Source organism: Numenius arquata, chromosome Z, assembly GCF_964106895.1.
Source record: "Numenius arquata chromosome Z, bNumArq3.hap1.1, whole genome shotgun sequence".
NCBI classification, from domain to species: domain Eukaryota; kingdom Metazoa; phylum Chordata; class Aves; order Charadriiformes; family Scolopacidae; genus Numenius; species Numenius arquata.
Genome location: NC_133616.1, coordinates 71,238,436 through 71,264,449, shown reverse-complemented (window position 1 = coordinate 71,264,449; position 26,014 = coordinate 71,238,436). Strand labels below are relative to the sequence as shown.

Below are 26,014 nucleotides of genomic sequence, written 5' to 3'. Positions count from 1 at the left end.
GGGAAGTACATCACAGCAGTATTCTGTTGGGTTACAGAAGACTGCCAGTATCTGACAGTATTTGTATTCATCTTGTCTCATGCAGATTATTCAAAGAAACAAGAATTAAAATATAAGAAGTCAAAACCTGTATGACTCTACTCCTACAAGGGCAACGAAAAGAGTTTAAACTCAAAGCTTTGTTCTGCATCTCGGTACTGAGGACAACATGACAAAAACCACCAAACTTCTTGAAAATAAATTTAATTTTATGCATTAGAAATATTATCCCCAATAGGTCCGCCTTTCCACAAAGGCTTAGATTTTAAACAACAAAGTTCACATTTTTTAGAGTGAATAAACAGCTAAATAATTCATTTCAGTATTAGATTCAGATTCTGGTCAAGTGAGTAAGAAAGCAAGTCAATATCAGGTAATCAGGAAGAAACAAAAATTATTTTTTATACTGTCAGTTAATTTTTGGACCACTGATAGAGCATAGAACTTAACTCCAAACTAAATGGACCAAATATATGAAATCAGCACATGATCTTAAACAGTTTCACATATTCCAGCAGTATTTTAATGACTTTTGCACTGTATTCTAAGGTAAGTCAAGCCAACCACCATAAAAAACAAATCATAAATGCTGTTCACTTTAATTGGGCAAGTGTGTCTAGTTTCCTGATACACAGAATAATTCAGCATTGTAAACAAGCCTTCTAATACAATCCATGAAAAAACTGTTCACTTTATGGTTCACGCTTTCAAATTTATGATTACCATAGTTTTATTGCATTCACCAGAAGCAGGCTTGTACCTGGACGTTTTTGCTTGATGTTTTTGCTTAGGATGCCATTTTACGGATCATGTAGTTCAGAATGCCGCCATTGTGGAAGTAAGTGAGCTCCACATCAGTGTCAAATCTCATGATGGCATGGAAGGTTTTCCCAGTATCCAGCTGTTGGGGTCAAAGAAAGTCATTCAAGCAGCAGAACCTTTCACCTGTTACGTGACGTTTACAATAGTAAAATAAGGACTATTACAATTGTTTGCCATCTTAACCAAACATGATAGAAAGCTAAAGTGAACAGGCACTGGACATCAGTATTTCTTTCCACACTAGACTACAGCCAGCTGCTTAAAAGTAAAGTGGTTTAAAACAAACCATAATAAACATGGTATGGAGTCTCTGTGCATGGCATTTTCTGCTTTGCCTCATTAAGATTTATTGTTGATATAAGCCTAGAGGCGTGAAAGATGGCCATCCTTTCAAGTGGTTATACTAATTCTTGATGTTCTTGTATGTACTCATTCTCCTGGCTTAGGTATAGCAGCAATACTAATTTCATTAGCCTTCTTTGAGGCCTATTGTTTGGGAATCAGAAAAGCAGGAAGACAAGTGCATTAAGTGAATAAAACCCATGTGTTTTACTGAAGACTCCCCTAGTCATGTACTTCCAGATGAACGCAGAATGTTCATCTGTGACTGATAAGCTGACCAACTCTTTGGGATATACTTTCTCCATTTCAGGGCAGTTAATGAGGCACATGTAAACAACTATCACTAGAAACTAATCCAGGAAGACCACCTGAATTAAATGAACATGCAGTAAGTAGATTGTTTTGCTAACCACAGTAAAAAAGCAGACTTTGGTGCTATCTCATTAAGTTAGTCAGTTTTACAGATGTTCCACTACAGAATAAACAAAATTTTTGTTGTAGACACTAATATTTTTGAAAAAGGGGCGCAGGCTTGGAAGCAAAGCTAGACAAAAAGCAGTCTTTCAAATACAGGGCCTGAAGTTTAGCTAGATTTTATGCTGGGTATGCTTAGACTTTACTTTGACAATTCAACTGACAGAATACAGTACACCGCAGCATTCAATGAATTTCTTTAAGTTCATTTAATAAATTTGTTTATTTAATTTCATACTTACAGTTCAGTTTTCAAATATTTAACTGAGACAGGAAAATTTATAGTGCCTTTTGAAAGACTGTTCCAAAATACAGGACTACTTTGTGCTAAATAAAACAGTTTGGACATGCTGCTTTTATATCCCATTATAGCAAGTCCCTATTACAGTGACTCTTTTCATCCCCTTCACCATCTCAATTCTTCCCCCTTCCTCAAGTGAGAGAAACTTACTGCCATATGAAAGCGCATTGTTTAAAGAGACGGTTAATTTTGAGTGAAATTACAGTGATTGAGAAAATTCAGCCCTTAAGTCTCTCATACCTTAATCTGGATGTTCATCTGCGGTTTTAGTTTTTCAGGAATGATAATCGTGTAACGCTCCCGTCCAGTGAGTCCTAAAGTCCCTGCATCCTCTCCAGGTAAATACTGCAGAGGAATCACTCCCATCCCTACTAGGTTGCTTCGGTGAATCCTCTCATAGCTTTCAGCAAGTACGGCCTTGACACCCTGGGAAATACACAACAGGTATAGTTATCTTCGTGGCTCCAGATAGTCTTTCTGTGCTAATAGGAGGGAAATTTGCACGTTTTTGCAGGTCTGTCTGACAGCACACTGTCCAGGATGACTTGATTATACATTAACTTTCAAACATCCTTAAAAGAAAACAAGTCTGATTGTCAAAAAATTACACACGCTTTCTCAGGAATCCTGCATCCTCCTTTAACAGGTCTCACGTAGAGCGCCCACTAGTCATCTCTGTAACTCTTGCTAATTCAGTGTTGCCCTCCTACACTACAAGCTCCAGGGATGCATTTTAATTACTTTCTGAATTTTTACATGTTAATACAGTTAAGACAAAAAAAATGACCACTGGTAAAAAAAAAACCACGAAAATTTAGACAAATGTAATTTTAAACACCAATTCTTCTGATCTTTGTTTAACAATACACATACTATTGCCTTCACAAATTCAATACCAAGAAAGCTTCAATCAGAGTTCAGGCTGGTAAGCTGTGTAGGACAAGTCAGACAAAGAACGAAACAGGTATCTCATTGTACGTGGATTTCTATTAGGCTCCTATAACAATACTGCTAAACATCCCTGTAATTTGCATGGTGAAGCCATGATAAATTTCATTTTCTCTAATACACTTTCTATCCTCCCTGCAAAGTGAGCTGAAGGAGGCAGCTGGAACCAGACCCGAGGTTTATGGGGTTATGGGAAGCAGAAGTAAAGAAACTGGCCTTTCCGGTGTAGCCTTGTGGATTTCTAGCTGGAGATTAGTCCAGGCTTCCAGTCTGAACAGGATCTATTAATATTTAAATAGCTTTTGCAACTCTGCTGTGGCTGTTGGAGACAGCTGAGATTTCAAAATAGCTCATTCACACTTTTGGTAGCAAGAGCTACCCAAGATGTTGGTCATAAACTACTCTTCCTGACAAATAACGCACTTTTAAGTATTGTCCTCCTAGTTTACCATACTCACCAAGAGGAACGGTCCTTTAGCTGCCCAGTCTCTGGAACTTCCTGCACCATATTCCTTTCCAGCCAGCACAATCAGAGGATGGCCAGCCTGCTTGTATCTTTCTGCAGCATCAAACACATCCAGCTGGAACGAAAATGCCAAATGCTTCATATACTTTTTGGGGGTGGCATCATAGTTCCAGGGAAACAGAAAAAAGTGTCCCCTCATAAAAAACTGAAGCCCACACTTTCCGCCAAACAGGATATTTAAGGATATTAACCATACAGCGCTTTGTGGCTTCTAACCAGATCTCACTCGCAACACAAACCTGCACCTACAGAAGGTGGTTACACTCTCCACTGATAACGCCTGGTAGCGCCACACTACATCAGTACGTGTGACCTGCTTCCCTAGGTCAGTACAGCTCCTGTCCCCTCATTAGCTCTACTTAAAAGGCAATTAAGTAAGTGACCTAAGCTGTAAGAAGGAAAGCCAGTACTAATCCACTCTACTGTCAATGAGCCTCAGTTCAGAGCCACATGTATACTTACAGTTTCCCCAGAAGGGAAATGGATGGTCTGAGGTCCTTGTTTATCAAGAAATTTGTTCACCAAGCGAATGTTTGCAAATGTTCCTCTGGCCATGACAGCATCGTTCCCTCTGCGGGAGCCGTAAGAATTGAACTCTCGAGGAGTCAAGCTATTAAGGGAAAAGAAAACAAACTAAAAAGGAAACTGTGTTGTTTTTAGACTGAAGCACTCTGGGCTTTAAAAAAAATGTAAATAATGAACTGGTGTTTCTGAGGGAGGTATGCACATAGTTCCCATCATGGCAGTAGCACCCAGTTAGCTGATACTTCTACTTTTAAGATTTTTTTGAAGGGAAAAAAATAATTAAAAAAAAGAAAGAAAGAAGCCTGCCTACAACTTGGTCACAGAAAGCAGCTGCCATAGTGTTCTCAGCCCTTGTCCTAGAAAACAGTATCTGATAGTGATGCAAAGATACAATTCATATTAGGTCAGAAGATGCAATACAATTATTCTCTTAACAGCCGGCTACTGAAAATCCTCCTTGTTATTTATATTACCACAGCATCTTGAATAAAGGTAGAGACGCCACGGTGCTAAACGTCCAAAAGGCAGGGAGAACCCCTGTTGCAAGTTAGAACTAGAAAAGAAAGAGTTCATTTGCAGAGATATGGGAATAAGGGGACACTCCAGCCTAACCAGTAAACAAAACATCTACTGGAATGTGACAGAGAATTGGACTGTTTACATTGGGCTACATCCAAATAGCAGCTATGACATTCAACATTGGTTTTGTAATGTGTGTAGGACTATTTAGATTTCAAAGTAACTGACAGAAGAGGGCCAAGGAGTCCACAGCAGATAGTTTTCAGTATATCACACTGGTTTAATCAATTTCCTCTCCATAATTATTACGTCTAGTGAAAATATTTCTTTTTTAATAATGTCAGTGCTGTTCCTCAAAACACCACTGAAGCTGTAAGAGGTGCTAAACCAGAGAATAGAAGTAGTATATTTTCTGTGAAGACTGAACAGGGCAACTCAGCAAGTCCTAGTCTTGCCCTAAGTTGAACCCAGAGTACTAAACTGACACGCTGGCCATAAAAAAAGACCAACATTCTACTGCAGTCTGGACTCCCAACTACAACAGCTTTGCCAGTTTTCACAGCTGGGCTGAAACCTAAGCCGGAAGAGGTGAGTATAAAACCAACTTTCCACATTAAGGCCCGTGATCATTTTGCTTCAATAGGGAGACAATCCTGATTTCATTGTTTATGAATAGAATTACTGCAAACACTAGCCTGAAAGTTATCTTCTTCCCCTCTCTCCATACAAAGGTCTTCAGCTTTTCAGTGCACTAGACATGCACACTCTATGCAAGTTCTTACACTTGGTTAGAGCTGTTGCAACAGCAGAGAAAGAAATGCTTTTCTTTCTTCTTTTATATATTCTTCAGGCATCCATCAAGGTATACAAGCGTTATGTGAACAGACAGCAGATATGTGTGCCTGTAACATGGTATAGTAGCTGTGGCTTGTTTCCCCTTCCCAATTTATAAAGAGAACAAGAAATAGTGCTTACCCTCTGCTGGTCAAGTAACGGGCTGCAGGACTATTTCTTGCTATATTCCCAGCTGGAGATATGTGGTCAGTTGTCACAGAATCCCCAAAACTCAACAGGACATAAGCATCTTCTATTGTTTTTGGGGTTTGAAGAGCCAGAGTCTAAACCATCATAAATACAAACAAAATCATTAAAATATGACATAGAATTGCTTTATCTTTCTCAAAAGTGCAAATTGCAAAATAAAGTCTCCCTTCTATATAAGTTAGAACAAAGAAGAACACCCAACCCTATTAAAAATATTTATGTTCTTGAACCAAATACGACATCCTGGCTGTCTATCAGGTAGTTCATGCATGAAGAAAATAGATGAGGCAAAAAAACTAGTTGAGGCTTCCTGTGGTACATAGGGTGACATACAGACGTGATCTACATATCTATATAACCTGTAATAGCCATCTATATATCCTGTCATACATAGATGAAAAATCCAGGATTCCTAGACATTTGCATGCATTGAAATCTGCATTTGCTGTTAAATGGTATTGAAATAGCAACCTGAACACTGAACTATTTGGTGCAAAATGCAGACAGGCAGAATTGTGGGTTTTGTACCCTGTCCTCTTCCCTCACTTGCTTTGTGACTTTAAAAGGACTTCAGCTTAAAAGGAAAAGGAGACTTTTCAAAAGCCCTGAAGTGACAGAGAATCCCTACAATTTTCAGGTTCACTCAAGCCTCTCTATTAAAATGAATACAATAGTGTAATTCTAACATTTGAGAACTGGCCTCAATAGGCTATAATGGATACTCCCAGGCCCCTTGAAGTGGCTTTGCTTTGCCTTTAACGTTAGTCAAGGTCCCTACTCACTTGGCCTTGATTCAAAGGGAAAGTGTGCACATACCAGACCGTCAAAGAAAGGTGGAGACTTGATGTAAGTTGACTTGGGATTCCAGGTATATAGTTTATCTGAAGGAGCATCTAAGGCATTCCAAGATTTGTTTACTGTCTGAAAAACAAACAAAAACATCCCATTAATTTCGAAGTTTTCAGAAGCAAGGGAATTACTTCAGAATCCAGGTAAAATTACACATTTGACACAAGGCAAAAGCCTTGTGTATTTCTCAAAGCAGTTTGGAAATAATACATTATGTTTGGGTTTCTTTTTTCAAATGATTTTATCTATCAAAAGAGTTAGGCAAACCTTTACTTCATTACAAAATAACAGCTGCTCATCCAGTTTTCTGACAATAACCCGTATTATGTACACAGATAACACTTTATAATTCTCAAGTGTGTTTATCAGTAATCTTAAGAAGCTTTCCTAACATGTAAGCCTTAAGAATATTTTGTTTCAACACCTGAGAAAGGTTTGCAGGAAGACATTATCAAGTGCAATTTTTTTTTGTGATGTGAATGCTGTTAAGTAATGCAAATTAATTTTATGTCAGGTGAAAAAAACCAAACATCTGTGCAGCTGGAATATCTCACTTTCTAATATCAGCCTAGGATGACTGTTTAAAACACATCACCTATATGTTACACTAAAAAAATCATTAAGGAGGAATTTTCAGGACATGACTGTCTGTAAGAACAAATTAATTACCCAGAAACCACTGAAAAAAAAAATCTCATTTAAATACTTGTCAGAACAGAAGAAACAGCAATAGAAGGAAAAGGTTCGTTTCATTATCAAGACCAACTTATTTAACATCTTCAGAATAGCACAGTACATCCATCAAATTACTGCCCAGGGGATTAAATCACCTCTATTTTTTGGTAGACCTCCTTGAACATCCCAGGAATAACAAACTGACGCTCAACAGCCTGAATCTCATTTCTTGTTGGCCAGATATCTTTCAGGAAAATTTTCTTCCCTGAAGCATTTATTCCTGTAGAAAATGGTATTGTTACGTTTATTGCAAAGGTTTTCCATTAAGAAAGAAAGAAAAAGGTTATCATGGTGTCCTTCAGCTATGTGTTCCTTCTAACCTTGTTAGCACTCATGAGACACACTTTATTTCTCTTACGGAAGTCTGACAGAAGAGGGCCTCATAAACTTGATGATGCCTGTACATATGCCTTCTTTTGTGATTTCCAATTGCCTTCCAGAGTAATTTATAGAATAATTGAGGTTGGAAAGGATCTTTGAGGGTTGTCTAGCTGAACTACCTGCTCAAAGGAAGTCTACTAGGGCTCAGGAGAGACTGCAACCCAGATAAAACCAAAAAGATGCCCCCGGGGAATTAGAATACTGGTCAGACTTGGCTTCCCCCTTTCTCCATCATACAGACTCCTTGCTGGTCTGCTTCTTAAAAATTGCATGCTTTGTATCCCAGAGGTACTCAGTCATTTGAAGCATCTCCCCAGGACAAATGTTTCTGAAGAGCTTATTTCCAACCCATTTAGTTTATAAACTGTGAAAAGAAGCACCCTGACACTGTCTTACCCAAAGGCTCTTTCTCAAAGTCGATCCGGATAGTCCCTGCAATTGCATAGGCTATTACCAGTGGCGGGGAGGCTAGGTAGTTAGCACGGGTGTTGGGATGGACACGTCCTTCGAAATTCCTATTGCCAGATAACACACCCACTGCTACGAGGTCTCCCTGTAAGAGAGAGTTTGAGACAAAGGTAGCTGAGGTGCTTGCAGACTCCACACACCCAGCAGGTCTGCAATATCAATGACTGGATAGTCACAAAACCGTCTCCTTCCAAACAGTCCCAAACCACTTCCCACAGAAAAGAGAATATAGACTGCATCCACTTTACATACAGCTGAGAGGAGTTAGTGCACAGTATAACACAGATCAGCACAGAACAGAGAACAGCTCATCTAAATAAGCTGCACAGCTGTAAACTGCATACCTGTGTAATGGCCTCCACAACAGACTCGGGCAGGGGTCCACTATTGCCAATACATGTCATACAGCCATAACCCACCACATCAAACCTAGACAGAGCACAAAAACCATCAGTGAACAAAAGACTATTTTGGAGGAAGACATTTAACCCCTTCGCAGTTGGCTAAGCTTACTTTCAGAAGATGTACTGTTTTAACAAATGAACTGCTGCTGAAAACAGCATTTTTGAGAATGCTCAGTGGCTGTGACTGTCCATGTACACAGAATGAAGATCTGGGAAATGTATTATCTAGCAAGATGAACAACAATATAATGTCATTTATGCTATTTTAAAACCATTAGTCTTGAAAAATAACCCATTTTCCTGCTTAAGAACATGAGTCTTCAAGAAGCTACAGCAGGCAACAGCCTGCTCCCTCTCATTTGTGCAGTCAGCCAGCACAACAGCGATGCGTTAACTCATGCGGGATCATGCTATAGTGTACCTGCCATATATTTTAAGCTGTAGAGAGAAACAGTTATTCTATTGCATCACTTGTTGTCAATGCTTTTGTTAAGCAGCCATAGGACAACAGTAAGAAAAGCACTCTTACCCTAGTTGGGAAAGGTAACTCATAACTCCACTCTCTCTCAGATAGTAAGTGACAACCCCGCTTCCTGGGGACAGGCTAGTTTTAATGTATGGCTTCACTGTCAAACCAGCTTCAACAGCTTTCTTAGCAAGCAATCCTGAAAAATGTAAAGGATAGTTGCAGTTTTTCCTGGAAGTGGGACAGTTTGATGGATCAACAGGTTAACAGAAGTACCATTAAATAACTGGAAAACAGAAAAGGCTCAATTTCCAGCAATGAAATGGTACAGCGAGCCAATAGCACTAATCCCAGAATAACCAGCTAGAGCTCAAGTGTTCTGTTGAACTGTAGATCGAGTCTAAAATCTCTCCTCCACTGGAAAGTCGCTCAAAGTCACATATAACAAGATGAACTCACACTGGGGGAGCACATAAACATTCAAAACTCAGAACACTATTTGTAAGATGTGTATCACATAAAAAAATGCAATGAAGAATTGTTAACTTCCCACTTATGGTGGTCTAGTGACCCAGTGCTGAAACAACTGCTAACATATGACTTGCTGCCCTCAGAAGCAGATGGCTATGAGAACACCAACTCTGGCCCTTGTCACAAACAAGCTATCTCACAATCTACAGCTTGTTGCAGGAGTGCTGTTTTACCACTCCTGGATGTGGACTGTATGTGTTGTCAGAAACACTTATCCTGAATTTCTTCCTCTTAAACAAATTGCCTAAAGAAGATGACGGTTCAGAAAACAAGCCCCCTCCAGCCCTTTCCCAGGACGGACATAAAAGAAGCAGCAGCTATGCAAACTATGCAAAACTTCACATTCCCATGCCTCCTCATTCTCTCTCTCACACATCCGCTTAGATAAGAAAATATATAGATCTGCTTTGATCCATCATGATCTCCAACAGGAAGACATCATCGAACTGTTTTGTCTTTGCCAGCTGTTTGGCAGCTCTGTTAGACATGACCTGGAGACTTCCACTTTTAAATGTTGTGTGAAAAGACCTACACGGATAGACTCGGAGTCCTACAGAAATGTGAATTTAGAAAACCAGTCCTATTTCTGAAATTGCTGAGGCTCCTTGGCAGCCAGAGGAAGCTGTGGAAACTGGAGCTCTTGGGATACTTTTGAAAATGTGACCATGAACAAACGATCTCCTAGGACCTAAGAGCCTGGTAGCCTGTTTGAAAATTTTCCTTCTGTTTTCCTGCCAATACCAGTTCTGAAAAGACTTAAACCCATAGACCGTTCTTCACTGTCCCTCTGCTTGTGGCTCTGACTTTTGACAGACTCTTCTCAGCTCTATGTAACAGCTTCTGTGAATTTAAACAAGTGTCAGAGACACTGGGTAATTCAGTTCCAGCTTGCCCTGAACAGAAGACAGTGCAGGAAGAACACATTTTCTTCAACCCATGTTTGCAGCTACCACTTCCAGAATTCCTTCTGCTACCCCTAGGGACTAAGCTTCATTTTAGCACTCCAAATGACAAAACCAGCATTGTGCATGTAGAATTACATCAGCATTGTATTTGCCACACAACCAGAGCCATAGAGAAAATCCTGCACATTAAACAAATAAACTTACCTGCTCCCAACATAACTGAAGGGTTACTAGTGTTTGTACAGCTTGTAATGGCAGCAATCACTACAGAACCATGACCAAGCTCGAAGTCACAGCCCTCAAAATTAAATTTGACTATGTTGTTGTGTCGGTCTGGGGCAATTTGGAATCCCTTGAATCCTTGCTGTAAGAGGAGAAAGTAAGAATCAAAAGGATGTGGTTAATGTAAGTGTTTTGACTGGAAATTAGTATGGGCTGGAAATTTCAAACATTTCACAAATGAGAAGGTCAGTCACAATCATGCTTGCATTTTTAGGTCTGGTGGTGAAGGCTTGCATCTCCGGTCAGAAAGTGGCGGACAAAAATTACTCTTCTGGGGTCTATCCTACCCTCCATTTACTGGTAAAAGAGGCAGCCTTTGCAGCAAAATGTGTTTGTATTTTCTTCCTGCATGACTATATCCTTCTTCAGATTGCTCAGATCCTTCTTGCTCCCATATACTCCGGATTCCTGACCACATATAGTCTTGTTACACAAACTAGTCCTGAGATTTTAGCCATAACACATAAGATCTGTAAGCCACAAATATCAAACAGCTCAAACTTATACTAAGAGCTGACTTGAGAGGCAAAAGCCTGACAGTTGAAAAAAAAAAACAAACAACAAACCAAACAGCAAAAAGGCGCTGTTCACACCATGAAAAATTCAAAGTTATGTCTGGAGATCTAAAAGCATGAGATCATTTAATGGAGTTTGGGACATGCAACAAACCAAGAATTATTGGGAATTGCTGTAGTTTAAGTTTCTTGATTTACACCACTAGAGTTCTGTACTGCCTTTAACAAGGGTAGTTACTGCATTAGGTAAGGATTCAAACTGATTTTGGAAACGATAAGTGTATGAGTATATTAATTAAAATTAAAATCTTGCTCTTCTTTCAATGACCATTTTTGACTGGATGATGTGGAGACAAGTGGAGATGAGTCACAGAGACACATGCGGTTCTGATCGACTGAATAGATTCAGAGCTGAATGCAAAATTACATTGGGGAGCTCAGGGCATAACCTGCTTGGAAAGCTGAAGAGCTAGGTAGTTAGCACAGAACTCAGGGCAGTAGCTACTTGGTCCGCTCTACTAACACCACCCATTGCAGCTAGTTCACAGAAATCCCTAGTGTATGTCAAAACCACATTAGGCCTAAGACTGATCTAAAATCAGAAAGAACTACTACTTCAATGAACACCTTCATGTGAGAGAAGCATCACCCCAACTTTAAACTACCCATTGTTGATGTCATCTTCTAAGCTTCATTCAAACATCCTCATTTACTTTTAAATAGGCAAACAAACAGCACACAAGTTAACCCCGGAATGTAGTTCCTGAACACTAGACAACTTTTAGAAGCGTGCATTAGTTTGTATGCCCAAATGTTCCTCGTGCCTACCTTGGCTCCCAGGCAAGCCTCAAAGTCATTCTTCATATCTGACACAGCAACTTTGTCCTGTGGTCTTTTTGGTCCACTGCAGCAAGGCACGACAGTATGGAGATCCAAATCGACAACCTATTCAGTAGGAGGAACAGAGAGCGGTTCAGCGCTGCACAACAAATTGAAGCCAGTTAAGCCACAGGTATGCTTACTTCTGCTGTTGAACCAAGGCTAAGTCTGCACATCTTTATGTTTGTTTGTAGAAATTATCAAAGAGAAGAGTAAGATCAGAAGAAAAGGAACAGTTCTACTTTTAGACCCTGACAGCTCCCAGGTACGGCTCTCAAGAGTACCCCACTTATTGAAAACCCAATGTGTGACTAAAGCCTCTGAACAATACAGATGATTTTCAGAATCCTTGTCCTTTCACATGCTAGCAGCAGGGATCTCTTCAGAAAACAATGATGTGAAGAAATCCTGGTACTGGCATAAACCAAAGCAGACTGTTCATCTTGGCCTTGAGGAAAACTTTCAGTCTATTATGAAACAGAGATTATCATATTTTCCTATTCCTCACCCATGCCTGAACTTTGTTTTTATAGTGTCCTGCATCTTTCCATATTTAATAAGGTTTTTGAATAATTGTGCAAACTTGAATGTAAGTTACAAGATAAATTCTTACTGTAGAGAAAACCAGGAATATTCTTGAGTTTCCTGGATACAGAAAAAGATGTTGATTTTCTTGCATAGAAAACGGCTTGTGTGGTCTGCGGTTACCACACAGAGCTTCTAAGTGTCCTGATTCACTCAGCAAAATAAGTTGCTGAACAGAAGAAGGGTAAACTGGGACAAGGCTTACACAGACAACATCCACACCATCTTCAGAGCTATGTTTGAGTCTGGACTGGATTTTTCAAAACTACATGGTTCAAATTGCACAATCTGCACCAGCTAGAGCTCAACTGAGAGCCAATTTATACCTATGCCCAAGTTTTCACACCTGGAGAGCCAGCTGACTCATTCCACTGGACTCTAAGTTAAGACAGCTCTATGGACCAAGCCAAAGTATAAGAAGTCACTTGACTATTACTTAGTTTCTGTGAAAAACAGACAATCGTCACATTAAAGTAGAGCAGGGCATAAAACAAGATGCCAGAACACAGAATAGTTTCTAACCTGTGTGAAGTCTGGATCCTGCGAGGAGTTCTTGAAATCTCTGAGCATTCCCACAGCCTCAAGATACTTTTTTGTGCACATAACTTTCTCTTTATCACGGCCTACGGTGAAAGCCAGATATAGAAAAAACAAAATGCAAATGAAAGGAACCACTATGTGACAGAAAAAGAAAAAAATGCGTAACAGGCTATTTCACTGTTCACACTGTACATTGCACTACATGACCCTTTCAGCAGAAATATTAGAGACTCACTAGAAACAAAGCGATTGAGCAGCCTTAGTGGCTTTTGCAGAAGAAAAACACAGATTCCTGCATCTGTCATCTGGACAAGCTAGGCTCAGGAGGGCTAAGCAGGCAGTTAGCTGTGAAACAGTCTAAAACTTGGCTTTTCCTAAGCATGGACCCTAAGAGCAAGAAACAGCTTGAATAAGCAAGTGTGGATAAAAAAAAGCACTCAAGCTCAAAAGGCTCCATCTGGCTCAACTTCACGGCTGACTACACCATATAGTCCTGGAGTCCTTGCTTTAAATTACACCTTTAACTTGTGGTCTCTTACACTCACCAGTTTGTATCAGGTACCCAATACTAATATCATCCACGGGGAAATAGGCAGCTGTTGCTCCATACTCTGGACACATATTGGCAATGGTGGCGCGGTCAGCAATTGACAGCTGGGCTACACCAGGACCAAAAAACTCGACGAATTTACCCACGACTCCAACTTGGCGAAGGTGCTGTTGTAAAAATACAGTGCCTGTGTCAAACAACCTGAGTACGTATGTTATGAAATCCAGCTTTTGACTTCAGAGAAACCTTTTTCAAAGGTTTCTATAGCCATTTGAAACTAGGAAGCTTTGGTAAACTAAATCATGAAGATGAGGGCACAGAGATGTAAAGTTTCAAAAATAAGGCACAACACAAGGATGTATTCCTTCTAAATTTGCTCTTCCTCTCATTTAAACTAGAGTCTATCTTAGAACAACTGTATTTTTCTCAACATCACGTTGTAAGGAGAGGAGAACGCTGTGGGCTCTTTAGCCAGCAAACCCAGGAAGACAAGGAAACAGGAAGAACCAACTGCACAAGTACATGAATCAAATTGTAAATGACTGAACACACACAACACCTACATGAATTCATAAAAAACCATTGGCTTTCCCCATTTGGAGGTTCTCTCTAACAAAAGCATCCCATGGTGAACATGTGTACCAGATTTCTGACCTCCAACATTAATCCTGACCTAGTCACAACCCACAGAGTGCATAAACGCATTATGAACATATGACACGGCCCAAACACCTGCAGATCAAAGAAAGCAGACTGCAGCGCTCACTGTCTGTTTTCAGGTTTTACATTGCCTTATATTAAGTGGGGACTTCAAAAAAGAAAGTCATGTTTCTTTTGAGGTGGTACAGAAACAAGATACTTTTACAAGCACTGTTGATCCAAAACAGGTGTGCACATGAATATTTCAACAGGCCATGAGATATCAGCTCTCTGTTCTATTTTGTCTGGCTTCTGGGGAACAGATTTGTCTAGCAAATTTGCAGTTGTCCTTGGGCAGCGGATTCAAACCCAGACAGAGCAACAAAGCTTCAAAAAAGTCCAAAATGACTACATGGGAGCACACACAGGACTCCTAAGCATGCAGTACAGTGGCTCTGTCCTACACAACATGCACAGCCTTCAGCAGTACCATAAAAGCAGCAGACATGTTCATTACCTTGGTAATGGTGAGCACAATGTCAGTGGATGTTACCAGTGGCTGAGGGTTTCCTACCAGCTTATAGCCAACCACCTCAGGAAGCACCATGCTGATCGGCTGGCCCAACATCACTGCTTCTGCTTCAATGCCACCGACACCTGTACACAACAGAAGCATACAATCCAACTATTCAGAGAGACAGTAACGTAGCAAAGATTAACCCATGAATTACAACTGGATGATGATTACTTGATTTAAGGTGTGAAAGGGAGACAGCCAGCAGGTTTAGCCTTCTGCCAAGAGGCACCTTGCTTCAGTTTCTGCAAGGCTGGCCTTTTTAATTTTTTTTCCGTTTCAAACCTTCATCTTTGCTCCTGAGCCTTTAGCTAGGATATTAGTAAATCTAAGTAACTTACTCTGAGGGCGCTCGGTTTTTACAATAGTGGATGTAAAAGTTTTATTTAATGACTTAAACATGCAACATATAAACAAAAAACGACTGACATGGCATTGAACATAGTGTGCTTGAGTGAAATGTATGCAGACCATGACTACTGGTCACCAAAGTAAAACTTAAACGTTATTTTGAAGGAAGGAAAGATTAGAGTCAAGAGTATAGACTGTTCTAAAGAACACTAACAGAAAAGCTACTTATTAAGAAAGAAATATCTTCCTGACATCTATTGTTTCAACAGGGCTTGGACATGTGCAGGTGGGAACCTTTGTGTAAGCACACCTTCAGTATTAGAGCAATATAATTCAAGTGACTACTTCATTTTGCTAATTTAATATGGTAAAGTATCAAGATGTCATAGTCATATGCAATCTAAAAAAACCATTATGTTTACTAGCAATTTGGCACTAGGCAGCAGTTTTGTAACTTTTTGCCTGTAGAAAGTCCCTCTCATGTTTATCTTGCACTTTCAAAGCTCCTTCTACCTTTTGTTTATCTTAATTAATACTGAGCTAGAACAAATTGCCTGTGTTAGTTGCTTATGTATGCCAAACCATCACTACTATCCTTTTTCCCCACTTAATCTAATAATGCTTCTGAAAAATAATTTCCAATGTATTTTATACAAAATTATATAGCTATGTTAATTAAAAAGATAATTCTGTGACAGATCCAATCATGTGACTTCTTTCACTAGATGTTGAATCATTTTGAAACAGTCAAGTTAGTCAACACGACTGACAGGATACCACAGACAGGCATGAAGCAAGTTCAGCATTACCAGCCACTAGCAAAAAATGCTGGATCCAAGACTGTTAGCTTTGAGCACATATGGTATGGACTATGCCCAGCCATACTTCTTAAATTCTGAAGAAAAATGAGGCTAAGTTTACAGATACACTCTTTCAAGCAGCTACTGGTGTTGCGACATCATCTAAATGACAGCTCCATGTGTAAGGTGCAACCAAATATGGAATAAAAGAGACATCTCTTATCCCAAAGATGTCATGATTTAAATAAAGTGAACTTGTTTTCATTTGTATTCCAAGCCAGCAGGAATTCTTCTACCCTTGACAGAAAGTTTCAATCAACCAATATTGCTATAGTAGTATAGCTGGGGGTAGAAAGACCACAATGTCCTACTTCTATAACATGTGGTACTCAGATCATGACAAGCATGTTTGTTAACAACTATCAAGTGTTGCTTAAAAATACATCTTCTGTATTTGTACAATATCTATTTCAATAGGGCTTCCACCACCATTATCACAGGAAGATAAAAAGCTCAACCGAACTTTTTGCTACCACGTATGTGATGACTGCAAATACTTTCCTTTCATGTGTACTTATTTAGTCAATAATCCAAATGCTGCAGTTTGCCACTGCAAGCAGGAAAAGGAATTATTAGTATTTATTTTTGTAACAAGTATTCTGCAGACTACTGGTATTAGAACATACTTCATAGTGCTGTTTTTCACAATGGCCTCTCTGGCCATATTTAACTCACTTAGATTCAATTTCCAGCATCTTCATTCTAGCAGACCATTTGCAGTAGTTTTGATAAGGCAACACTTTGAAAGTAGCTAAGTGACTTCAGAACAAATGGATGTTCAGTGATGCTTCAACTCCCTTGCCTTCCCAAATGATTAAGATGCTTCCAGAAGTCTTACTTATTATTTCCCTTGCCTGCTTCCTTGTGATTTCAGTGCAGAACACAAAATATAAAAAAGAAAAAAACAAACAACAACACCTGCACCAGAAATCATCTGAGGCTGTTATCAGAACAGGGAGCTTGGTTACAAAATCCTAAATAACTTTAAGAGACCTTATCACACTCCTTGAATTTGGGGTTAGCCTGTGTACTGTGGCTGGCAAGGAGAGAACTTTTCTTTACAGCAGCCCACAGCATTGTGGTTTAGATTTGTGACGGAACCAGTGCTGACAACACACCAATGCTTCAGCTGCTGCTGAGTAGGGCTCACACAGTGTCAAGGTCTTTTCTGTTTCTCACTCTGTCCCTCAGCAAGTAAGCTGGGGTGGGCAAGACCCTGGGAGGGGACACAGCCTGGACAGCTGACGCGAACTGAACAAAGAGATACTCCATGCCATGTAACATCATGCTTAGCATTAAAACTGGGAGGTGTGAGAATTTTTCCAAAGTAGCCGTGGCCCAGGGACTGGCTGGGCTTTGGTGTGCTGGTGGAAGGTGGTGACTGATTTGTCTTTGCATCACTTGGTTTTGTTTCCTTTCCCTCCACCACCACCGCTTCACTTATTAAACTGTCTTTGTTTCCACCCATGAGGTTTTTTTCTGCATTTACCCTTCCAATTCTCTTCCCCAATCCTGCTGGCAGGAAAAATGAGCAAGCGAGTGGGTGGGGGCTAACCTGACAGCCCAGTGACAGCTGGGTCACTGTGACAGTCACAGTGACAGCTGGGTTGACAGTGAGGGTCAACTCACCAGAGTGGAACACATCTTAGTCAGGCAACAGACCACTCGATACGCTACTGCACATACCCCAGCCAAGCACTCCCAAGCCATCTATCATAGTGGTGTGCGAGTCAGTGCCCACCACACTGTCTGGGTAGTAGTAGCCGTCCTGATCCATCACCACTCTTGCCAAGTACTCCAAGTTCACTTGGTGGATGATCCCAGAGCCCGGTGGAATAATCCTCATGTTTTTAAAAGCCTGAGAGCCCCACTGAAACAGAAGGAATTGGAGTAAAAAATTTTCAATGCACATGAGCACTGGACGAACTTTTGTTCATTGCACTTTTCTCCATGCAAATAGGATTAATTCTTTCGGTACCTTTAAGAATTCAAACCTTTCTTTGTTCCTTTCAAATTCCAGGTCCTGATTTTTTTGCAAGCTGTCTGATCTGCAAGTGAAAATAATCAGCTGTCAGAACCAAAAGCATCCACCTGAAATTTATGTCTGGTCAGATATACCCAAAGACTGAAAGAAAAGCAGACTTACTAGCTAATGTTAATGCTGATCAATCTCATCTTTATAATCTCATTGCAGCTCTGAACTGCAGGTAACCAATGAAAAGGATTTAAGAAAGCTTAAGAGGTAATACCTGAAGTCTGGTGCAAATGTGAGCGCTAATCTGCATATTATATACATGGCAGGCCTCGAACTTGTAGCTTGGGAAAAACTACACTACATCTTAGAGCAGTGTGAAGTTTCCAACACCCAAATCAGAAGCAATCAGCAAAGCAGTAAAGGGAACTGGAACACAACTGCCCTGCAACTGCAGCTAAAAGAAGGTTATCACTGATGATACAGCGCTGCCTGAAGCTCCTGTGTTTCAAAGTAGACAGGGCCAACAAACTTTTCATTTGAATCAGCTGCCTAACTTAGGCCTGAAGAGTTTGAAAGAACTGAAGTGTAGGACTGGCCAATGTTCTCTCCATATATACATTAGCCTAATAGAAATAAAATCAGGCTGAGCCAAAAACTAATTATTAGCAAAAAAATTATCTAAATGAAGTCCCAGATACTGCTGGTAACATAAAATGAGTATTTTAAAATAATACAGAAGAATCATAATAGTTGATTTGTCATATGGTAAAGATTAAATCCTATCTTGTTCACAAAGAAACACTGTTGTCCAAAGATCTTAAAAAATGATGTGATGCAAATTAAAAGAAAAAAGTTTAGGTTTCTAGTTTAATAGATTAGTGCTAGAACACCCATTACCCCAGAGATCAGACTTCAGATGATTATTTCTAACTTTGCATCTGCTTCTAAACTTAATCAGAATAGATAAAGCATCTCTAGAAAAAACGTTAAAAGGGAGTTAATTTTCGACAGTTATGTAAGACAAAATTTTTGGCCCTTTTCCTCCTCTGCCAACTGTGAAATGGCATGAGTGAGAATTTGTATCCTTACTAATCTATAGTTTAAAAAAACTAGGAAAAAAGTTGTATTTGAAAACTGTTTGGCAACATTTTTCTATGAAGCAGGTTTCACAATATATTTCTGCTCAGAATGCTCAGTATTTTTATGCTAAAGAAGCCTCTAAATATTGGCACTGAGAAGAGTGCTCTTTATGTTCTTTAATTTCCACCTTCTAGGAACTCCTTCTTTGCAATGCTATAACTTAAGTGGCCTGCTTCAAAGCTGTCTCCTATAGAACACAATAAACACATGAAATATTTTAGCAGGCAAGGTAACTGCAGACCAGAAAACCCCAGGAGTTTGGAAGATGGAAGGAAGCCACCAAGAAACATGTAATTGCAGGATCTGTTTGGAAAACTAGTTCAGTGGGCCCATGTTTAGATACCATGGAGGGTAGAAGGAACCCTGTGCAGTGGTCTTGTATTTCATTGTGGGTCTAGTGAGTGCTCTTCTCTTTGTAGCATGCTGAGGACTGAATAGAATCATAGAATGGTTAGAGTTGGAATGGACCTTAAAGATCACCGAGTTCCAACCCCCCTGCCATCGGCAGGGACACCTCCCACTAGAGCAGGTTGCCCAAAGCCCCATCAAGCCTGGTCATCAACGCCTCCAGGGATGGGGCACCCACAACTTCTCTGGGCAACCTGTTCCAGTGCCTCACCACCCTCACATTAAACAATTTCTTCCTGAGATCTAATCTAGATCTCCCCTCTTTCAATTTAAAACCATTACCCCTCTTCCTATCGCTCCACTCCCCGATAAAGAGTTCCTCCCGATCTCTCCTGTAGGCCCCCTTCAGGTACTGGAAGGCCATTATAAGGCCTCCTGGAGCCTTCTCTTCTCCAGGCTGAACAACCCCAACTCTCTCACCCTGTCTTCTTAGGAGAGGTGCTCCAGCCCTCTGATCATTTTCATGGCCCTCCACTGGACCTGTTCCAACAGGTCTATGTCCTTCCTGTGTTAAGGACTCCAGACACAGACATAGTATTCCAGGTAGGGTCTCACCAGAGCAGAGTAGAGGGGCAGAATCACCTCCCTTGACCTGCTGGCTACGCTTCTTTTGATGCGGCCCAGGATGGGGTTGGCTTTCTGGGCTGCCAGTTCGCACTGCCGGCCCATGTTGAGCGTCTCATCCATGAGCACTTCCAAATCCTTCTCCTCAGGGGTGCCCTCCAGAAGCATTGTGTTTCTTTCCTGTACTTATAGGAGCCATATTAATCAGTGTCTTGTGCTCTTCTGTATAGAGGCACTGAACTCGCAAACAGCTCCTCAGAGCTGGGCTAGGGCAGCTCAGGTCTATTCTTATATAAATAAGGAGATATTCTGGTTTGTCCTTTCCAAAAAGCCCTATGGGGTCAAGAAAGTGCATGTGGAAAAAAGCTATTTCTGAGCAACTAATAATAATGCAGTATTATTATGGAAAATTATGATCACCACAGGTCTGTTTCACAGGAGCCTGTTTCTTTTAACATTTAGTCCAGGCTTGTGCTGCTGAGAGACGCACCACAGAAAAACCAAAATTCCCCCATCTAATCCACAGCAACTGATACAACAGTCTAACCTAAACACTGCTTAGAGTCTAGGGTGTTGTTGTCCAAATGTTAAGAGTATCACCAAGGGAACTACCTTTATTATCAGTAACTGGATCCAGCTTACTTACTACCATTAAGAAGGAAAAGTTATTTTTTGTATCCTTACCGCCTGTTAAAATCAACCTGGATGGAGTGATCTATCACTAGATCAGCAGGACAGATAGGATTGATTTTTTCAGGGTCCCCACCAAGTTTCTTCACAGCATCACGCATCGCAGCAAAGTCAACCACAGCAGGCACCCCACTAAAAGAGAAGAGAAGAGAAATAGGCAAGGTGAAACAATTTGGAAATGAAAAGAAAATAGCAAAACACACACAACTGAGATCCTGAGATGCAGAACAGACACCTGCTGTCCCATACAAAGCAAACTACAGCCTTGCCCTGAGTCTTGGGGTCATTACTCTATGGGAGAGACAGTACCCTTGGGAAAACAAAATCAGAAGAACAGAAGGGACTGAACTGTATCTATATCTTGAGCACTGTAAGAATGAAAAGCTAAAACCAAAATTCATCAAGTAACAGAAGCAGTTTAACATGCTTGGCTGGGAATCTGGAAACTTAGTCCTAGTCAGCATTCCTTTGGGACCTTGAACTGGTTTCTCTTCTTTTGCTCTGTTCTCTCTCTCCTCCCCAATCTATTTAAAAAACAGAAGGGGGGAGGGGGAAAACAACAATGTCCTTTCTTTGATTCTTTGCTATGTTTATTTAGCTGATTTTAAGGCAAGGGTCATCTCTTCCAAGTTTTGCAAAGCACAGGAGAATCTTCTCCATAATTAGGGCTGTTTGGTACCTTTCACACTTCAACTAAAACCTGGCAGAGCAGGGCATCAGATTTCTTAAATTACAAAGGACATGACTACAAAATATCTTTGCAGAATAACTGTATTTTCAGAAGGGGATTTATCTGTCCTGGCAGATCATTGGATAGACATGAAAGGCAGAAATAAGATGTACAATTCATCTTCACTAACAAATTCTTTTACTTACAACTGAAAAAAGACCTTATATTACAAATGACACTCAAAGAGCACATTTTCAGGCTATGGGCCAACATCCACATTTCTGCCTTCTCACATATCTTGTGACAATCCCGCAAGCCCTTGAACTCCAAGTGACTCAGAAAAAAAGTTAATAGAACTTTTTCTCTATGTTTCTATGTCTCATTCATCCAAATCAATTTTTAAATCCCTATATTAAGCCTGCCTTTGTAAGCAAAGGTAGGGGTCAAAGTAATGCACATAGAGAGTCTTTTGTCCACCCACCACTTCCAACCCAAGTTTAGTCATAAGCAAACCAAGAGTAGTAACCAGAAGTTCCGGCACTTCAACATCCACCTTATCTAACAGATCATACGCATTTCCATATTTAATTTAACAAAGCTTCTGGTGCTTCTTAGCACATACATTCTCAGCTTCTACTGAGGTATGTACTACCATCAGTATGGGAAACCCTCATGCATACCAGCCTATCTGATTTTGCTGGCTGTTGAGACAAAATGAGCTGTCTGTGATGTGCTCCTAAGGATCTGGCATCATTCAGTCATCCACCAAGAACACTAGGTTTCTGTAAGAGCAGTCCAAAGCAGTGAGAGTTTAGATTTTCAAGTCTGATTATAAGGAAACTATTACGATTTTAAAATATATCAGAAACAATTTAGGAAGAAGTGAAAAACCTTTGTAATTCCCACAGAATTTTACCTTGAAAATCCTAAGTGTTTACAAAAACAAACAGAAAAAGGGGCCCAAACTATGTAACCTTGATACGACTAACTGATGTTGTTCAGCAGTTTGAAGCAGTTTGTTGTCCCAGGACATGAATATTCCAAGGAAAATAGCATATGCTATTATGCTAGCCAGGTGGATCTGGGGAAAGCAAGGATGGGAGGAAAGGAGTGGAAGAGTTATGTTCCCAGCTTACAGATGTTACACGATTGAAAAGGAACAGACACAACAGCCATCTACAGTCTTAGAAGAACTCAGGATAATTACAGAATGATCAGATCTAGGAAATTCAATAATTCAAATCCAGGACATGGAATGTAATTGTTGTAGGGCTTCTGGAAAGTTGCCAAAGCCGCCTTGTCCAAAAGATCCCACTCAGGAGTCTGTTCAAGAGCTTGTTTTTCATTAATGCAGCTGCTCTGCAGACTTACAGGCCAATTTTTTAAAACTCAGCAGGAGAGCAGGGGGCAAGAAAGAGGTTCAGTAACAAAGGGAACAATGTTTGCTTGAAGATTTGGCTTCCTCTGTGCTTCAGCTTTTTCAAATGTTAACAACAGCCGGTGGGTAAAAAATAGCTAGGAAATTGGCACTTTTTTCAATTGAGGTTTTGCCAATTTTTCCTGATATCTTTAGAAGTTGAGCTGTACTGGGTCTGCAGCACCTGGCCAACCTTCAGGAAAATGCAAAACAGAAGGTATGATAGCTAAGACACTTTACAGTTCTGAGAAATAAAATCAACTGTCAGCTTAGCACAGGGCTTACCACGGATGAACTAAACTCTCTTACAAAGGCAGAGGACAAAGGTACAAAGGACGGTGGACTTGCAAGTCAAATGCTCTATTAAAAAGTTAAAAGCTACTGTTCAATCTGAAAATTGACTTCCCACATCTATCAGACACTAATACATGCTTACACATAGGGATTAACCACACTGCAATAACAAGGCTGAGTTTTCAGAGTTGATTTGGTAGGAATCTCAATTCGCATTTCTGGGAAAAAATAGACATTAAGTTTTTCAATAGCAGAGAAGTCTTAAAAAATATATTTGGAATAATATTGACTTGCAATACATCCATCCCATTTTCCTCCCCTCTGTTGCGAAGAGTTTTATAAAGATATTTATTTCTCCATCCCAGGAGCACTTCATTTAATGCTTTTATCATGAGCGTTTGCCTCTCCCAAGTGTTGTCTGTAGCATGACAACCAGGAAAGCTGAAAAAGGTCTTTCCAAACATTTCACTGCTACTCTTTCCCTCAGCTCACCCCTCCACACCAAGCTGAGCATTGCTGCACTTTTAAGAGCCCCTCTTCCTAGCTCTGGAGAGCATCAGACTCACGTGAAGTCTTGCAGAATAACTCTTGCAGGCTTAAACGGAACTTCAACATTCTTGTGTTGCACCACTTTCCAGTTGAGAATATTCTCAACATCTTCCTTCTTCACTAGGAACTCATCACAGTTACGAATTGCTGCTTCCAAGAGGACTCGAATAGAAAAGGGCAGGCGTGCTGCATGGGTAAGAGGCAAGAAACAAATTCAGTTTTTAACTTAGGGTATATGTCAGCAAGTGCAGAATTCCATACCTGGGGCAGACAGGTCCTCGAGTGCTGTCCTTGTATTCTCACAAGGCTTTATCACAAACTATCAGACAGCCTTGTCCAGTCCAGCTAACTGACCTGTTCCATTCATTTCTTCGAGCAGATTTATTATCTCGGTCCCTGTGAGACAGCAGACGTCTTTGCTGAAGGAACTCTTTTCCACAGCTCTTCCACCCTGCACAGCAATATTACTCTGAAAACACACTGTGCTCACCTTGTTTCCTCTCACTCTTGCCACTGAACACAGACATACAAATGCACTAGAAAACCATAATTTTCTACCTGACATGTTGGAAAGTATAGCTTCAGTGGTCTAGGCAGTCTCTTCTCCTCCAGGATCGGAGAATGAAACAGAACAGCAGTAAGATTGTGCATCTGCTAATATTCTTTTACTTCAAGACAGAAATACTTATAGAAGATGACACAAAATATTATTAGAGTAGTACTGACAACTTTATTACAAGCAATGGGTGCGAAGAAAAAAATAAAAGTTCCTCTATACTTCCTCCCCTGGTCCACTGTAATAATACCTGTTTCATTTCCTCTCAGAATATTTACAGTCAAGAATCTCTTGAGAAGTTTTTCCCAACCTTCTATACAGGGCTGCCAAGACACGAAAGTTGACTTAATCACAACAAGACCTGATTCCTGCTATCATAAAATAAACCCAAGTATTATTCAGGGGACAGTTATTCAGAACAATTTTGGGGTTTTCTGGTTAATTTTTATTGATTTTGGTGGTGGTTTCAGGTTTTCTTTAATATTCTCCCCCACACACACACCCTCCCCACCCCATTCTTCTGTTGCCAAGTTATTCCCTTTTTCTGCTGGATAGTGAGAATTGCATCCTTTTTTCTTTAAAGAATCTGGAGTTTATCACTCTTGGAATCCTGGAATGGATCAACTGGTAATACCATACATGTATTTATCTATTTCTTAAGACTCGTCTCTACTTTTCACACACGAAGTCTGGCATTAATTGATTTCACTGTCTGAGCCTGCAACAGATACGTGTTGCTGATGCTCAGAGAAAAAGTTCCTCCTCTTCCTTCCTGAATTCTTCTTAATCATCTGTTTCTTTTCCGAAAGAGGAAAAATATCTAACATAGATAGCTCTAAGTTATAGGTACTCGCTTTGTAAGTCAGTGGCATGGACTATAACATTTTTACCAGTGCCACATGGAGGATTCCCAAGTACATTCAGGAAGTGTCAGATGAACTACATAAAAAGCCTCCTCAGAAAGTATTTTCTAGCCGCCACTCTTCCTGGGTCATTCAGCCATATCAGTGTTAGGTTCTTTCCAGCCTGTCACAGTAGCACAGCGGCATATGAGAAAACTTGTGCTCTCAGTTTTGCCTAGTCATTCTCAACCACTCAAGAAAAACAAGACTGGTGTGTGCACAGCATGTTGAGAAAACAATACTGTGATCTTGCCAGTATTTCTGTAGTTCTAAATTTCCAGAATTAAGTTTTGCTAAAATTTTGTTTTCAAGGACCTTCTTATGAATTAATAGTTTTGTCTAGAGACCAAATATCATCCAATGCTGCAAAGTCTCTTCAGATTCTGTTCATTAGTGGTAATAAAATGCTTTCCTGATGTTGTCAACATACCATATCTTGCATCTTCCAATTTGCTCAGATTAAAGAACTTCTTCAGAGGTTGTTTAGGGTCCAGTGGCTCCACAATACGTACAAAAGGGTTGCTCATGGTTATGCAAAACCCTTAGTGTCCCTAAAACACAAAAGAAAAAATATCAAAGCCATTTTCACGACATCTGTCCCGCATGCAAAGCACACACCCCATAGTCCCACAATGTATCTGTCCCACATAGAAGGCCTGTACCAGGCAAAAAGGTACTGCACAGTCTGTGTTAGTCATGCCCTTTCCCCTACAAATCTACTTGTAACACATTATCAGAAATAAAAGGTCTTCAGGAAGATAAGAGCACTGTGAAAAATACAGATAAACCACGTGG

At 40.2% G+C, this 26,014-nt stretch overlaps 1 protein-coding gene across 1 annotated transcript; it reads right to left on the bottom strand.

Annotated features, from left to right (window-relative positions):
• Positions 1 to 232: 232 nt before the first annotated feature.
• Positions 233 to 25,770, bottom strand: ACO1 (aconitase 1). Its single transcript, XM_074165830.1, has 20 exons — positions 25,650 to 25,770; positions 23,779 to 23,947; positions 20,826 to 20,963; positions 18,033 to 18,102; positions 17,741 to 17,924; positions 14,787 to 14,926; positions 13,626 to 13,797; positions 13,063 to 13,163; positions 11,905 to 12,021; positions 10,484 to 10,643; positions 8,907 to 9,042; positions 8,318 to 8,402; positions 7,902 to 8,058; positions 7,220 to 7,344; positions 6,357 to 6,461; positions 5,472 to 5,614; positions 3,915 to 4,062; positions 3,385 to 3,507; positions 2,219 to 2,404; positions 233 to 940 (listed from the first exon to the last, which is right to left on the bottom strand). Exons 1-20 carry the CDS (start codon positions 25,744 to 25,746, stop codon positions 827 to 829), a joined length of 2,670 nt encoding a protein of 889 aa, XP_074021931.1. The 5' UTR covers positions 25,747 to 25,770; the 3' UTR covers positions 233 to 826.
• Positions 25,771 to 26,014: the final 244 nt, after the last annotated feature.

Bases quoted from the DNA above. Each gene is read 5' to 3' on its own strand.
- ACO1 (XM_074165830.1), bottom strand. From the start codon at position 25,746: ATGAGCAACCCTTTTGTACGTATTGTGGAGCCACTGGACCCTAAACAA. The intron at 14,927-17,740 runs GTATGTGCAGTA...TGTTGTGTACAG, and splicing joins CTTGGGAGTGCTTGGCTGGG to GTGTCGGTGGCATTGAAGCA. The intron at 8,403-8,906 runs GTAAGAGTGCTT...TGCTCTGTCTAG, and splicing joins AGTTACCTTTCCCAACTAGG to GTTTGATGTGGTGGGTTATG.